This window comes from Acipenser ruthenus, chromosome 7, assembly GCF_902713425.1.
Source record: "Acipenser ruthenus chromosome 7, fAciRut3.2 maternal haplotype, whole genome shotgun sequence".
NCBI classification, from domain to species: Eukaryota; Metazoa; Chordata; class Actinopteri; order Acipenseriformes; family Acipenseridae; genus Acipenser; species Acipenser ruthenus.
Genome location: NC_081195.1, coordinates 4,838,893 through 4,855,177, shown reverse-complemented (window position 1 = coordinate 4,855,177; position 16,285 = coordinate 4,838,893). Strand labels below are relative to the sequence as shown.

The following is a 16,285-nucleotide window of genomic DNA, read 5'->3' as shown; positions in this document are numbered from 1 at the left end:
ACAATTTACAATAGCTATTTGGGTTATAGGCAAGACGATTTAAGTAAATCTGGGGAAAAATAAGAGTGAAGTAGTCTCTGGAGACTGGCAATGAAAAAAACAAAATTACAATACGCAGAATATGTTTGAATGCTTTTTTAACCAGCCTGGGCTTCTCTACACATTGTTAACTTTAAACATTGCTTAATGCATTGTGACTATTCAGAAATTGTTATGGTATATAAACACCATTTAAAATAATCTATGCATTCAAATGTTTACTTCAGTAATCTTTTGTAGAACTAATTGGATTAGTTGATTTGCGGAAAGGAAGGCTCAAACAGCACAAATAATTGCTGCTTTGTGCAATGCACGACTACCAGGGCTATTAAACATCCCAGCTTGTTTTATTCTTTATGTTTTATAAAATGAAGACTACCTGCTATGAGAGAATCCATTTTAGGATACACCCCTGTTTCTCCTATGCAAAGTTAATATCATATTCCATACTACTGACAAAACACCTTAGTATAGTCAGGTATCCTCTTTCATATATATTTTGTAAAGCCCTGATTGCATTCTGTTAGCTGTGCTGTGTTATTTTCCACTACACTATCGACCCTGAACTGCCAGAGAGAACTGCTGAGCATGAAATGCTGTAGTGTGCACAGCAGAGGATAATTTATAGTGGTATAGATGCAGCAAAACCCCTGAAATAAAATCTGCTGAATGGATTTTAAAAGCTCCTGGATTATTTTTGTATTTATTGTTTGAAAGAATCATTGATCTTGAAAAGTGCTTTGTGTTTGGTCAAGACATCGGTTCTATGCCTGCAGTGACATCCTTTTTTTTCATAAATAGTATTAGTTCAGTAGAGCACACAAATCTCTTTGGGTCATTTTTAGGCACACAGTAATCTATGTGGTTTATCATAATTTACTAAGGTAGGAGTGGGTAAATGAATGGGGTTAATTCTTAAGAAATCCCATAATTTGGCATACAATTGTTAAAAAGCCATTTAATAAAAATAAATAGCATTAAGAAGCTTGTTCATTCCTATTATTCAGAGTCTTCTACAAAGAAGACCGTATAAATCCCACACTGAAAAATTTAAAGACAGCTACAAAGAGCCATTAATTGTATCGTTTTTCCTTTGTTAATTTCTTAACGGTTCATAGTACTGTAATGTATGTACCAACATGTTAATTAAAGAGATCCGGACATGAATTGTGCAAATCAAGTCTGACTGTGATTGATGATTATAAAATACTTGGATTCATGCTGTCCATTTCTAATGTATAATCTATTTCTAAAAGTAAATGATTTTTGCCTGATGTTATATTATGTAGGTGTTTTGAATATATCTATCTCAGGAGCCCAGCAAATGAAAATGTAATGCTGTTTACAATTTTGCGTGAATGTTATGACACAGCTGAATTCATAACCTAATAATCAAATACCTTTATGAAATAATGAAACAGAAAAAGATTCAGTAAAAGCCAATGGAAACATTGTAACCTGTCTTACAAAGAAACTATGGTTCTGCAATTTACAAAAAAAAAAGGTTATTTATGAACCATAGGAACCTTTGAAGACAGATTGCAACTTTTAGATCATATTTATTTTGAGTTCATGTTTCTGTAATTTTTATGAAGAACCTCCAAGTCCACCCACTCTCTCTAGCATGACAGACAGTCCAGAGATATATACTTTATATTGATTTTGTTAAATTAAAGACAAAAGGGTTTGTGGACCACAGAATAAGGACATTTACAGCTGATTAACATTGCAGTATATCCTGTTTCATCTCACACCTTTCTACATTGTTCATTAATTCATTCAAACTGCAATTTCCATGATAAACCTCTGTAATGCAACATCTTTACAAAAGGTCCTTATTACCCCAAGAATGTAAAATCAATAACCGTACATACATGTATTTCATCATATATAAAAATTGCACTGAAAGCACTCTGCATGCAGCACGTACTATTTAGGGAAGCCAGCTAAGAGATCACACATCATGACTCCAGTGTGAAAATGTAGTACATTTTTATTAACTGGCAAAAAGCTTAGGCAACATAACTGTTTTATGTGGATAGAGTATCTAATATATTCTGTATCATTGCATGTCCAAGAAGCAAGACATGGTACACTCGAACAAGCCCAGGGATAATCTGCAAGATAACAACTGGAGCAAAAATCCAGTGTCTATGGTGACAGATTTCTATATAAAAGCTTTTGAGAAGTAGTCTGCTGGTAATAGAAGGTTCAGCTGGATTTGCTGTGAGGCTTTCATCTCTGAACTATCACAAATAGGGTAAATTCAAAACTGAAAACAAACAGCACTCAAACATTGGATCCATACATGCAATACATATGCAGATAGAAATAAGACTCTTATTGCATAGCAGTTTCACTCATTCCAGGTTTTACAATAAGCTTGATTAGCCACAGTGTAGAGGTAACAAGATCAGGTGTGTCTTATTAAATTAAACTAAAACCAGGATCGGAGCAAACTGCTATGCAATGGGAGTCTTATTTTCATCCCTGCATATGCCATGACATTAAGTCAAGGACAGATTTATGTTAATAACACTAGACCAGTTAAGTGAGCCTGGTCTTGGGCCCCCTATATAACACTATGTAACAAAATTTTTGTTCCTGGGTAGTAAGTGTTATTTTCTAATTGCTTATGCCTCAAAAGTATAGAAAATGGCTATTATTCCCCACAAACTTTGCTTTTGTGACCAGGACAGTGATATTTTGAAATTTACCTATTTCCAATGAGAAAACGGGAGGATTTTTGTCTTTTCGTTCAGAAAAAAGCCAGAAAAAAACAACATATGAATCCAAATTAACATGTATTTATACTAAAGTAATACAAAAATGACTACAAAAGATTTAGAAGTGAGTAGTTTTTCGAGATTTACGATTATACTGTAAATCACTTTCACGAATCAGCCCCCAAATGTAGTCTCCCATCATGTTCTCGTTATACTGTCCTTGGTAGCGGCGTTCAAAGTCCAGTATATCCTGGTGGAAGCGCTCGCCTTGCTCCTCCGAGTACGCTCCCATGTTCTCCTTGAATTTATCAAGATGAGCATCAAGGATATGGACTTTGAGGGACATCCTACAGCCCATTGTGCCGTAGTTCTTCACCAGAGTCTCAACCAGCTCCACATAGTTTTCAGCCTTGTGATTGCCCAGGAAGCCCCGAACCACTGCGACAAAGCTGTTTCAAGCCTCTTTCTCCTTACTAGTGAGCTTCTTGGGTAATTCACTGCACTCCAGGATCTTCTTTATCTGTGGTCCGACGAAGACACCGGCTTTGACCTTTGCCTCAGACAGCTTAGGGAAGAAGTCTTGAAGGTACTTGAAGGCTGCCGACTCCTTATCTAGAGCTCTGAGAAATTGTTTCATAAGGCCCAATTTGATGTGCAGTGGTGGCATCAGCACCTTCCGGGGGTCCCAGCCGTACTCATCATACTTCAAGGCGTCCAGCAAGGTCTTGATGCTGTTGTAATCCTCTTTGAGGTGCACCGAGTGAGCCAGGGGAAGAGACGGGTACTTGTTACCATTATGGAGCAGCACGGCTTTGAGGCTCCTGGATAAGCTGTCAATGAAGGACAGTATAACGAGAACATGATGGGAGACTACATTTGGGGGCTGATTCGTGAAAGTGATTTACAGTATAATTGTAAATCTCGAAAAACTACTCACTTCTAAATCTTTTGTAGTCATTTTTGTATTACTTTAGTATAAATACATGTTAATTTGGATTCACATGTTGTTTTTTTCTGACTTTAAGTGAACGAAAAGACACAAATTCGCCCGTTTTCTCATTGGAAATAGGTAAATTTCAAAATATCACTGTCCTGGTCACAAAAGCAAAGTTTGTGGGGAATTATAGCCATTTTCTATACTTTTGAGGCATAAGCAATTAGGAAATAACACTTACTACCCAGGAACCAAAAAAAAAAAAAAAAATTGTTACACGGTGTTGTATGTACTGTGAGGCACTGAAACTATTTAATTAGTTTACATGTTGCAACGTTACTTAGTGCCAAAAAAGATAAGGCTGTAGAAAAAGTAGGAACAACACAGTTAAAACTGTAGTTAAGAAGGAACACACCAGAACAATTAAACAACATTACTTAACCATTTTAATACAGAATTCGGAAGAAGTGCAAATAGTGAACGTGAAAAGAACTGTGAGAAAACAAGTGGAAATGCAGTGAACACACAGAAGAAGAAGAAGAAGAAGAAGAAGAAGAAGAAGAAGAAGAAGAAGAAGAAGAAGAAGAAGAACAAGAACAAGAACAAGAACCCCTTCTCTGTAAGGCACCTGAACATTAAAAAGCTTTATATACTGTAAGTGGTGACACATTGCTTACAATGGAGTGAGAAATTTCACTTTGATGGGTGAGTGACATTCTTACTAAGCATTGTTTGTCTTTTTCCATGAATATTAATTATAATTGGTGCTACAAGAGTGTTGCTTTTGGTGCGGGATGAAACGTCTTCATTGTTTTAGGGAATTTGTACACATGATACAGTACATGCCACGTTGATTGGTTTGGATATTTACTCAGATGCTGAGCTGAATATTTAAGTGAGTATTCTATTCTTGTAAAACTAATGAATGGTGTTATATGAAAAAGAGTGCTGCTGTTTTACTGTCTTTTTGTGTTTTTAAAGAGCTAAACCTTTTCTAAATGTAAATGGCAGGATTTCTAATGACATTGGGATTAAAGCCATGAGGGTTTTACTAAAATGTGTTTTTATAAAATGCTTTTGAATCATCAATATGTCGTAATATTTTGGAATCATTACATGTCATTTTATATAACTCCCTTTCAATAAATATCAGGTAACATTTACTATAAGTTTTTAAGCATGTTTTTAAAATGTCATCAGCTGCCTTCACTCCACCTACCTTCTAATGAATGCGCTTGTGATTCTCTGAAACAATCAAAACAGAGGTGAAAAGATTACAAGTGATTGTTTCAAGTGTTGGGTCAATAGGCTGCCTTTCACCGGTAGGCAGTCAGATTAAAATGTAAAATGTAAAACTTTTTGTGCAGTTCCTGGAATGTGGTATGGCAGTACTGTAATTGCTTGTTCCCACCAAAATTCCAAATAGAATTGTTATTCAATGAAAGCATTTCCGGTTCATAAGAAAGGACGGGTAAAAGAAAATGCTTTTGATGAAAGTGTGTTGAGATGTTTTTATAAGCACTCTGTTGCTTGTTTATGAATAGGGAGGGAAAGGTCAGCAAGTAACTTTCCCTTAACAGTATTAGATAAAGGAGAGCAAATTTACATTTGAAAGTGAACAGTAGCTTTAGGCTATAATTTTGTGAATGCAGCTCAATATAAGAGTCATTTGAGCTATTTATTTATTTATTTTTTTTAAAGTACAGTTGCTCAAGAAAGAAAATCTATCAGTACAGTACTGGCACCCATTCTGGGTATGTAATACAATGTGGATTTATTACAGCTTCTAGACAACAAAGAGTAGCACACAGAAGCTTACACAGATGCTGTGGATATATTTTGTCACCCTTCTCAATAGATCAGCAGCTCAAAATTGGTGTTTACACATACACTCATTTCCTTCCAATAGTTTTCACAATTAAGGCTGTAATTGAATTCTATTGACCATACAATTACAATGCAGTCATTTAGTAATATTATGTGTGTCAGTAAGTTTCCCATGATAGCAGTGTGACACTTTATTATTGATGTCTGGTGATTTCATTTACATGAACCAAAGGCCAATACAAGTGAAAATGATTGTTTGTTTAAATATACCAACATGGTGTTAAAATGCATAGAACTGTTTCTTTTTATGAAAGAGAAAGTTGTAACCATTGCTGAATTGAAAGTTTCCTTCCACTTCATCCCCATCTTCATATGTCTAGAACTAGAACTGCAAGTTCTTGAACCAGCATGAGCAGCTCTGACCAGCTTAGTGCTGGCCTTCGGTGACACATATCCAACACAGGATATCTGTCCTTATCCGAACCATTGACTGCCTACCATTCCTTACTATAGAATAATAATGTGTTTCTATATGTGCTTCAGAGCTGTATAGATGGAAGGTGTTACTATCTTTAGCATTGTGATCTACAGTAGTATGCTTACCATACAGTTTCCATGGTAACTGTAAGATCTTTACAGTGCATGCGTGTGTGATTCTGTTCTGTTCTCCTTATAGATGGATGAGATTAAATTAAAAGACAGAGCAGTCTACGTGCTGGAAAAAGAGTTGGGGGTTCAAGCTGGGCAAGCTCAGAGACTCCAGCTCCAAAAAGAGGCTTTAGATGAACAACTTGTCCAATTCAAAGAGGCTGATCGTCATCTGAGTAGCCCGAAACGAGAGGTTCCTTATACAAGTGGTGCAGGAGACGCCTCAGATCACTCAGGAAGTCCTGTAAGCACTTTCATCTGATCTTCCACTAAACCAGCAGCAAAAATCTTGATGAGGAGGAGCCAGCAAAGCTAGATCATTTATCTTACAATAAAATGGCTAGGGAAGCCTAACCTTATCATGCTTTTTTCAGCATTATTGCATTTTGTAATCATACTAATTCAATTGTAGAATAATGTTAAATCTGCTATGTGCTTTATTAATAATAATGCTCAGGTCTCCATTATCAGATTCTAATACATGTTCAATGTAACCCCCCCATGTGTTGAATAGTCAGGTTCTGATATTGTCTATAAGTGCAGGTAGGCAGTCAGTATTGCTGTGTTATTGGGGATCTAGGATAGCCACTTCTGTCATCTGATCTGAATCCCTGTAACTTTTCCAATAAAATTGAACATGCCATTTTAGAATCTACCAAAGCTTTGTTGCCATGTTAAGCTTTGTTATTGGTTAATGAAGAGCTACCAAAAGTATATTAATTCTAAAAAAAAAAAAAAAATGTGCTCATAATTGCTTAGAAATAATTTTCACTAGCGATTTCCTGCTGCTTCAGTCCAGGGCACTAGATAACTAGCGCAATGATGAGACTTAGTAAGAAAAAAAACATTTTTTTTGTGATTACACCGTGTAACAAATTTTTATTTTTATTTTTTGGTTCCTGGGTAGTAAGTGTTATTTCCTAATTGCTTATGCCTCAAAAGTATAGAAAATGGCTATTATTCCCCACAAACTTTGCTTTTGTGACCAGGACAGTGGTATTTTGAAATTTACATATTTTCCAGAACATTCCAGATAGATTCAGTGCTGAGTAAACTTGGAGTAACTTCTAGAACTTTCTAGAACTTTCCAGTAATATAAATAGTAGTATAAATACAGGGGCCTTAAGCCCACCAGTTCAGTTTAGTTCCAGCTGCCTAAGTGGATACATATCTGCATTTTTCTGAGATGGCATCAAGGTCATAGGAGACTTCAAAATGGTGGCATTCCTGATGGGTCTCCAAGGCGGTTTTACCAAGTTTCCCTGCTATCTTTGCCTTTGGGACAGCAGGGACACCAAGGCGCACTACCACAGGCGGGACTGGCCACAGCGGACCGAGTTCTCTGTGGGGAGGAACAACGTCAAGTGGGAGCCACTGGTGGACCCCCGGAAGGTGCTGATGCCACCACTGCACATCAAATTGGGCCTTATGAAACAATTTGTCAGAGCTCTAGATAAGGAGTCGGCAGCCTTCAAGTACCTTCAAGACTTCTTCCCTAAGCTGTCTGAGGCAAAGGTCAAAAACGGTGTCTTCGTCGGACCACAGATAAAGAAGATCCTGGAGTGCAATGAATTCCCCAAGAAGCTCACTAGTAAGGAGAAAGCGGCTTGGAACAGCTTTGTCGCAGTGGTTCGGGGCTTCCTGGGCAATCACAAGGCCGAAAACTATGTGGAGCTGGTTGAGACTCTGGTGAAGAACTATGGCACAATGGGCTGTAGGATGTCCCTCAAAGTCCATATCCTTGATGCTCATCTTGATAAATTCAAGGAGAACATGGGAGCGTACTCGGAGGAGCAAGGCGAGCGCTTCCACCAGGATATACTGGACTTTGAACGCCGCTACCAAGGACAGTATAACGAGAACATGATGGGAGACTACATTTGGGGGCTGATTCGTGAAAGTGATTTACAGTATAATCGTAAATCTCGAAAAACTACTCACTTCTAAATCTTTTGTAGGCATTTTTGTATTACTTTAGTATAAATACATGTTAATTTGGATTCATATGTTGTTTTTTTCTGACTTTATGTGAACGAAAAGACACAAATTCGCCTGTTTTCTCATTGGAAATAGGTAAATTTCAAAATATCACTGTCCTGGTCACAAAAGCAAAGTTTGTGGGGAAACAACACTTACTACCCAGGAACAAAAATTGTGTTACATAGTGTTATTTTCAATTGCTTGGCAATTTATACAGACTTACATTATGGTCATATGTCTTTTTTCTTTAATCAAATACTTTTGGGACCTGGAGTTTTTCTTTTCTTTTTATTTTTTTACCATCCATTTACAGTAAAAAAAAAAAAAAAGAAAAAAAAAAGTCTCAGTTCACAAAACTGTTGCAATTAAACACCAAGGCAGAAGACTTGACAAGCTCCAGTAAAGTGTGTTATTATTCAAAGACTCATCCTGGTCTGTAGAAAAGCTATGTTTAACTGTGCTATATTGCTGCTTCTACATTCATTGGCTGCTACTATAAAAAGCTCTTTAGTTTTTAACTAACACTCATATGTCTGTGACATATGATAACTTTTCTCATTGTTGCCTCATCAAGATTTATTTTCCAATGGTAATTATTTTTTCTTACTGAATTAGACGGGCTTAATTATTGATAAAAACCTCTCCTGCACTGGTTGAATAAGGAATTCTGTATTTTTTTGTATAATTATTATTTTTATTTATTTATTAGGCTCATAGATTTACCCATTATTAGTTATTTTATTTTTTTAGACTACAGCAACTCAAACACAATGTATATTTTTTAGAATAAATATATAAATGCCATGTGTCACTCTTTTAACATGGTAGCATTAAATTAGTAAGCTTAATTTGTACTCTGAATCTACACTCTGTCATGCCTTCAGTATAAGACATTATTTAAATGTAATAAGTGGCCTTTTACTGCACTTAAATTCATGAATCCTTTCATTAATTTGATTTATGTTTGCTGAAAATGTTAATGATTAGAATACAGAAATATCTCTCTAACAAAAAAAAATGCATGATCACATTGGCAGTAGGTGGCATTTGAATCTCATAACTTCTAGTCTCAGGCCTTAGGCCCCCCCCCCCCCCCCCCATACACGTGAATAACAAGAAGAAAAATACATTCTCACAGAAAATCATGACAGAGCCATTTTTAACAAGATATTTCTACTGTTTAAAATAGTTTTTGTAGCAGTGACGGACCTACCCTACTGGGTGCATTCATTTTTAAGTTTTTTAAATTAGATCACATGTCATTTTTGCATTTCTGTTCATACACATTCTTTCTTTTGGTTTGTTTTTTTTTTCTTTTGTTCACAAAACCATCTAATAAAGGCCTAATTAACATTTGACTATGTAAGATGCTTACATAGGGCTGCACAGACACAGACTAGTACTGCAGTCTCTTTGGTCGTGGTCAATGGACAGTCCATTGGAAAACGAACCGATGCTCAGTTATTTGCAGTTGATCTTTGTTTCAGGAACAGCAGTTGGATGAAAAAGATGCACGGAGATTCCAGCTTAAAATTGCTGAATTGAGCTCAATCATCAGAAAGCTGGAAGACCGAAACACACTGCTGTCGGAGGAAAGAAATGAACTCGTAAGCATTCTGCCCTTCGATGACATTCATTGTGTTTCCAATCTACCTGTGGTTTGCTAAACAGTCCTCCAATACTGGACGATTTTAAAGACAGCTTGAAGGAAGCCAACTGCCATGATGTATTGTGTGTCCCCTTGAGTATGTTCTTGACAATGGAAACCTTCCATGAGACACATGGTGCCCATACTAGGCAGTTAATACAGTGGCACATAGAAAGCGGCTGCAGGACCCTCTGTTTTTAAAATGATTTTCATTTTATTAAGAGACTGGTGGTTTCAAGGTATTGCATATACAAATATATAGCCTTTTAGCATGTGGTTAAGCATGTTGGTGAAAAATGCTTTTTGGCATTGAGCTTGCAATGTTCAATATGATTTAAAAAGGTTAATGGACATGTTTTTTTTCTTTGGAATTAACAAACTTGTTGAATATATTCTTAATGAAACTGAATGTATGATTTCCTCTTAAACTAATTACAAGAAAACCCAGACATTTGAGCCATCAGTTGGAATAATGACACCATCATGGGTAGCTATCTGCTCCAACTAAAATCAATATATTTTTCTTTAAAAATGTTTCCTGTAACATGGCTACCAATGCTGAATAGCCCATTTGAATAGTAATGTGTGTTTAATGTTGAAATCAGCTCATAGAATATGTATATCTGGCAAATCTCAATGGCAAATGTGACCTTTTCATTCTCTCTATAACAAAAATGTCACATTTAACGTTAAAAATGAAAATGGTGTTCCGAATATTTGAAATATAATAATCGTCAATTTACTTTAAGGTGAGCATTTTCTTGCCCTTGGGTGATATGGGACATGTCTTAATTTGCATTCAAACCTAAGGGGGAGTATTTAATCTGCCTATGTATTGTTTGCAAATTGTAAACTGGTGTTTATACATTTTAAATATACAGGTTCCTGATATGGTATACCCTTCTAAAAGTTTACCACAGTACATTTGCACAGTATTTTTGCAGTTTTCCTATACTTTTTCAATGGTGAAAAAGTGCATTTACCATAGCTTACCATGTTTTTAAAAAATTGCTTTAGCATACCTCTTTGGGCTTTACAATTATCTACACTATTGGTTTGTATGCTTTCACTATGCTTTATTACACGTGCTATACTTCTACTATGGGAAACTTTTAGAAGGGCATACAGGACCGTTTGACCAGGAGTATCGGCAGTTTGAATAGGGGCTTTCTGGTCACTTGGTGTGATTACATGGCGTGTCACATTTCATACTAGCTCAGAACAACCTTTATAAAACTGCAACAAGTGTGAAATTATACAGCAGCATGATATCATTTCTATGAAATCAACCAGGTGGTAACATGACACAGCCATTAAAATATTGCAATGGTACAGTAGTACTGAAGAAACATATTCTGTGTTCAGAAATTATTTTATGGAGGACCTTTTCCTGATGAAATGTGCAAAAACAATTTAAAAACTTTCTTTGCTGTGCAAGACAATAGAATGTTTAAAATGGAATACACAAGGAAATACAACAGTAGCTGTAAACTGTATGATTATGATTGATGCACATACAATATAAATGTTTGTTTTGAATGCTGCATCTCAAGAGAATATTTCCTGGCAGTCAGTGTATGTATTTATATGTATCACATGGAACTGCAGGTTCATTTCTGTTCTGTTCTGAGCTGAGCTGCTGCCTCTGTGTTCATTCCTAACTCTTTGTTGATGTTTCAGCTCAAACGGCTACGGGAAGCAGAGAGTCAATACAAACCGATCCTGGATAAAAACAAACGACTCAGCAGAAAGAATGAAGAGTTCACCCATGCCTTACGTTGTGTGGAGAACAAACTGAAATTTGTCACTCAGGAGAATATGGAAATGGTAAGCTGACTGAGCTGCAAAAAGGACCCAAGCTACAAGATTTTTGTGTGATCTGATTATTCACACTGCACAGTATTAAGCTACAGTCGTTTCCACACTTGGTCTATTTTTAGGTTGCAGGTCTACGTGTAGTATGTAGATCTAAAAATAAAATGGCTCATCTGAGCCAATGTAAGTTATGGTATATGGCAAGCACAGACAGAAGCATTTGTTCTTGTGGCCTATATACAGTGTGCTTGGGAAATGTATGTGTGTTTGTGTTTGTGTTTAGCAGTTGCTCAATTTGTATCCTGAAAACTAAGTGTTAGCTGTAATCACGTGTCACATTACCCACCTAGAGTACTGATTTCTTTAGAATGACTGCCTGTTGTTTGAAACACCCAATCATGAATCATAAGCATACTGATACTGTATTCAGAAGCATACTGTAATTAATAATGGAGCAAAGATTATGTGAATGGATTTATAATGCAATGGTTTGTTTACCTGTCCAGAGGGAAAGAGCAGGAACGATTAGACGTCCAAGCTCTTTGAATGACCTCGATCAAAGTCAAGAAGAGCAAGAGATTGAATTTCTGAGGCTGCAGGTTGTTGAACAGCAGAATATCATTGATGATCTTTCTAAGGTATCTACATGACATGACTTATTATTTATTGTCTTTTAATATTATTCTTATTCTTCCTTACTTGTCATTTGTTAGAACCTTGATTGAAATAAAAGTTAACTGCAAAACGAAAGACTTGAATTCCTGTGTAAACTAATTGTAATTACAGTGCACACTACACATTATGTTTGTGCATGCATGCTAGGACACATAACCCAAAGTCAATAAAAAAAAAAAAGTTTGCTTCATCAAAGTCTATTGTAATTTCTTTTAGAAAACTACATCTTTCACTGGGCAACTATTTACAGCTGCAAGGCAGATGGGAATATTAAAACTCATCTGATATTTAAATGAGGGAGATCTTTAATTTCAATTTATTTCAATTTATTTCAGGCGATGGAAACGGCTGGATATGTAAAGAGCGTTATAGTAAGTTTGAATTGTATTACCAAAGATCTAAGTCTGTATTTATAAAGTATCAACAAATAATTGATCAACCAGTAAACATAAGCAAATGTGAGTGTCTGGGTGTTGTCATGGTGACCTGATGCTCTACACCTGCATTGTGTTACTTGTGTTTTCATCTGTTATACATTGAAAACTGTCTAAGCATGACCTTTAAGATTGTTATTCTGAATGTCTTAAGAGCATCGTATTCCGTTATAGGAGCGTGACAAGCTACTGAGGTACCGAAGACAGAGAAAGAAAATTGTAAAGCCATTTAAGGTGAGAGAAAACTGTACATATGTTAAATAAAAGCACACAACTTTGACCCTTAGTAAAATGGAAACTAAAAACACATTGAAACCAAATATTTTTACAGTTAGCATTAGTTGATGTGAGAACACTAACTGCCAAAGCCACTAACTTTCTCTGTTGCCCTAAGAAGCCAGTGGTGGAGACATTCTTTGGGTATGATGAAGACGCCTCCTTAGATTCTGATGGTTCTTCAATCTCATATCAAACCGACAGGACACCCTGTACTCCTGATGATGACATGGAAGAAGTAATAGCTTTCACTATGTTACATCTATTATATCCATACTGTGACGTAACTGTAATACTTTTAAAAGGTCTTTAATATTTTCACGAGATCTGCAGCCTCTGTTTCTGTTCAATATGACAGGGCATGGCCAAAGAAGAAACTGAACTGCGTTTCCGCCAGTTGACTATGGAGTACCAGGCTCTGCAGCGGGCATATGCACTATTGCAAGAACAGGTTGGAGGAACATTAGATGCAGAAAGAGAAGTTAAGGTAACTTAACTTACTGTGGTTCAACCTAGGTGGAGCAGTTTGCTGTATCCCTCCTCCTGAGATATGTATATGCTTTTTTTTTTTTCAAATCTCAGTGTCCTAGGTTCTCAAGGTGAAAAAAGTGTGATAGCAGGGAATAAAGCATGCATGTTAATTTCTATTCTGTAACCATGTGTGTCTATTCAAGTTACATAGTCATACCGTAATTCATAAATCTTTCCTTTTTGTCTATTAGACACGTGAACAACTGCAAGCTGAAATAGTTCGATTTCAAACCAAAGTAGAGGATCTTGAGAAAACGCTGGCAGAGCAAGGGCAGGTAATGCATTTTTAAATCTTTTTTTTTTTTTGAAAGCTTGAATTATTAGGAATGCATGTCTAGTCAAAACAGATGATAATTTAAATAAAATAAACACTTCTTAGACAAATACTTAATAGACTGCTGGTCACTGATAGTGTAAGGATTATTGCCCACATTGTCAAACAGGTGACACAACAATAACAATCCATGAAGTGGCACTGGCTGTTATGTTGTTTATAATTTTTTTTTTTTTTTTTTGGGGGGGGGGGGGGGGTGCTCTTCCTGCAGTTTACAGGACAGATCTCAAACCCCAGTGCACTAGAGCGGCCATTTTGAAAGGAGCTTTGAAACAGACTTTAAAGTTTTAAGTGTAAAAAGTTGTCAGGATGTTAACAATAAAAATAAAAATGACATGTAAGTTATTTTACCAGTTGTAGCAACACGTGGGGATGTAAAATGTTAGATTTTAATCACTTTGAAGTACATTATAATTGTTCTGTTTTCATATGTTCATATTCACTACAATGGCCAAGAATTAAGGTCATTGCATAGCAGACCATTATTAATCTGAAATTAGTATATTAATTAACAGACATGTACATTTGTTATTTAAAGGACATGAAATGGATTGAGGAGAAGCAAGCTCTGTATCGGAGAAATCAAGAGCTTGTGGAGAAGGTCAGTCACAGTAATGTTAAGCATGTATTGTCTTACAGTACATTGTTCATTCCTTTACAAGTTAAAGCAGAGATCCTTTGGATCATCGCATCATGTGCTATAGCAGTATTTTGATGGGTGGTGATCTTCTTTCTTTCTCTTTTTCTGTAGATTAAGCAAACAGAGACAGAGGAGTCACGCCTAAAACATGACATCCAGGATGTTAAAGACCAAAATGAACTTTTAGAGTTCCGTATCCTAGAACTTGAAGTAAGATAAAGACACTGTTCTTTCATAATCCTCAATTTAAAATTGGTCTATTTGTACTGGAGACCACATCCATCCTGCAATTCAATATGTCTTTTTTTTATTTGTATTTAATTCATTAGAAAAAAGCGTTATGCAGGCATCATATAGGATATGAGAAAAAGGTCCTACTGTGCACACCTGGCTTTAGATGTGCCAAACCACTGTATAAATAAAAGCCAACATTTTGTTATAGGAACGAGAGAGAAGATCACCTGGGATCAACTTTCACCACATTCCATTCACAGAGGGGAGGAGTCCACTCCAGGTGTATTGTGAGGCAGAGGGGGTCACGGTAAGTGAGTAATGTCCATATCGGTTATTAAAAAAAAAGAAATGTTTAAATGAAGTACAGAAGTAATATTTTTTTTTCTTTCTTCTATTAGGATATTGTAGTAGCTGATCTGATGAAAAAGTTGGATATTTTAGGAGATAACGCCGTAAGTGTATGTTGCATTTATACATTGCGCATATTTATAATAGTTGCAGTATTTTTATGAGTATATTTAATGCAGCATATATTTAAATTGATCATGTGTAATATTTTTGCACCTTACATGCAGAACTTGACCAATGAAGAGCAAGTAGTCGTCATTCAAGCAAGAACGATCCTGACCTTAGCGGAAAAGGTAACAGTCATTTTAATCATTTTAGTTTCAATTCAGTTTCAATATGTATGACATGATTGGAATTTAAAATGCAGAGAAAAAAAAAACTTCTGGGAAATTTAAAACGAACTGTCTCACTACATGTCCGCAACCTATTTTGTATTTAGTTGCGTAAGGAAAGTCATGTGAGAACTTTTTAAAAATTAATTTAGAAGGCATTTCAGTTAATCACAATTAATGTTGTTTTACACATTTGTGACCATCTTGTTTGAAAAATATAGAAGCATTTTTCCTCTTCAATATTTTTGATTCCTAAAGGTAGAAACAATATAAGCCCTTCAAACAGATTAGTCATTTTGCTTGGGGGTATTCTTTTACATATTGCTGATAAAGGCTTTGAAAAGCTTAATCCTCTGGTTTAAGTTTTTTTTTTTTTTCATTTTTTGTAGTGGCTCCAACAGATAGAAGTCATTAAATCGGCTTTACAACAAAAAATGCTGGATCTTGAAAATGAAAAGGTAATTGACTTTGTGAAATCCTTATCTTCATTCAGTTTTGTTCTTAATTTGAATTAGTAAGCAGTTGTGTTCCTTTTCATGTCTAAGGAGCTCTTCAGTAAACAGAAAGGATATTTGGATGAAGAACTAGACTACAGGAAGCAATCGATGGATCAGGCTCACAAGGTGAAGAACATATTTTTCTTATTTTTCCCAATTAGTGTTGTCTTTTAATAGGCTTTATTTATTCCCCATGTGTTCCAATTTGTGTTCATTTAATTCACTGAGTTTAGATAATTGCTGCAGCTTCATTTGTACGTCATACACATATTCAGTGTAGTTATGAAATGCATTCCTACTGCTTTACTAAACTTTTTTCCCTTGGTTGCACTGTACAAATATGCCACATAGATCAGAGCAGTATTTT

At 35.8% G+C, this 16,285-nt stretch overlaps 1 protein-coding gene across 21 annotated transcripts in view; it reads left to right on the top strand.

Annotated features, from left to right (window-relative positions):
* Nucleotides 1-16,285, top strand: part of LOC117415239 (janus kinase and microtubule-interacting protein 3) — a 40,924-nt gene that overhangs the window by 15,395 nt on the left and 9,244 nt on the right. For 5 of the 21 annotated variants that reach the window (XM_034025298.3, XM_059026156.1, XM_059026157.1 and 2 more), the window contains 16 exons: nt 6,203-6,418; nt 9,642-9,761; nt 11,483-11,629; nt 12,124-12,255; nt 12,628-12,663; nt 12,901-12,960; nt 13,121-13,240; nt 13,361-13,489; nt 13,725-13,808; nt 14,406-14,468; nt 14,619-14,717; nt 14,950-15,048; nt 15,140-15,199; nt 15,317-15,382; nt 15,811-15,879; nt 15,967-16,044. In XM_034025298.3, the coding sequence (XP_033881189.3) occupies nt 6,203-6,418; nt 9,642-9,761; nt 11,483-11,629; nt 12,124-12,255; nt 12,628-12,663; nt 12,901-12,960; nt 13,121-13,240; nt 13,361-13,489; nt 13,725-13,808; nt 14,406-14,468; nt 14,619-14,717; nt 14,950-15,048; nt 15,140-15,199; nt 15,317-15,382; nt 15,811-15,879; nt 15,967-16,044 (1,578 nt within the window). The remainder of the gene's footprint in view (nt 1-6,202; nt 6,419-9,641; nt 9,762-11,482; nt 11,630-12,123; nt 12,256-12,627; nt 12,664-12,900; nt 12,961-13,120; nt 13,241-13,360; nt 13,490-13,724; nt 13,809-14,405; nt 14,469-14,618; nt 14,718-14,949; nt 15,049-15,139; nt 15,200-15,316; nt 15,383-15,810; nt 15,880-15,966; nt 16,045-16,285) is intronic. The other 16 variants (XM_059026163.1, XM_059026170.1, XM_059026171.1 and 13 more) reach the window with 9 other exon arrangements.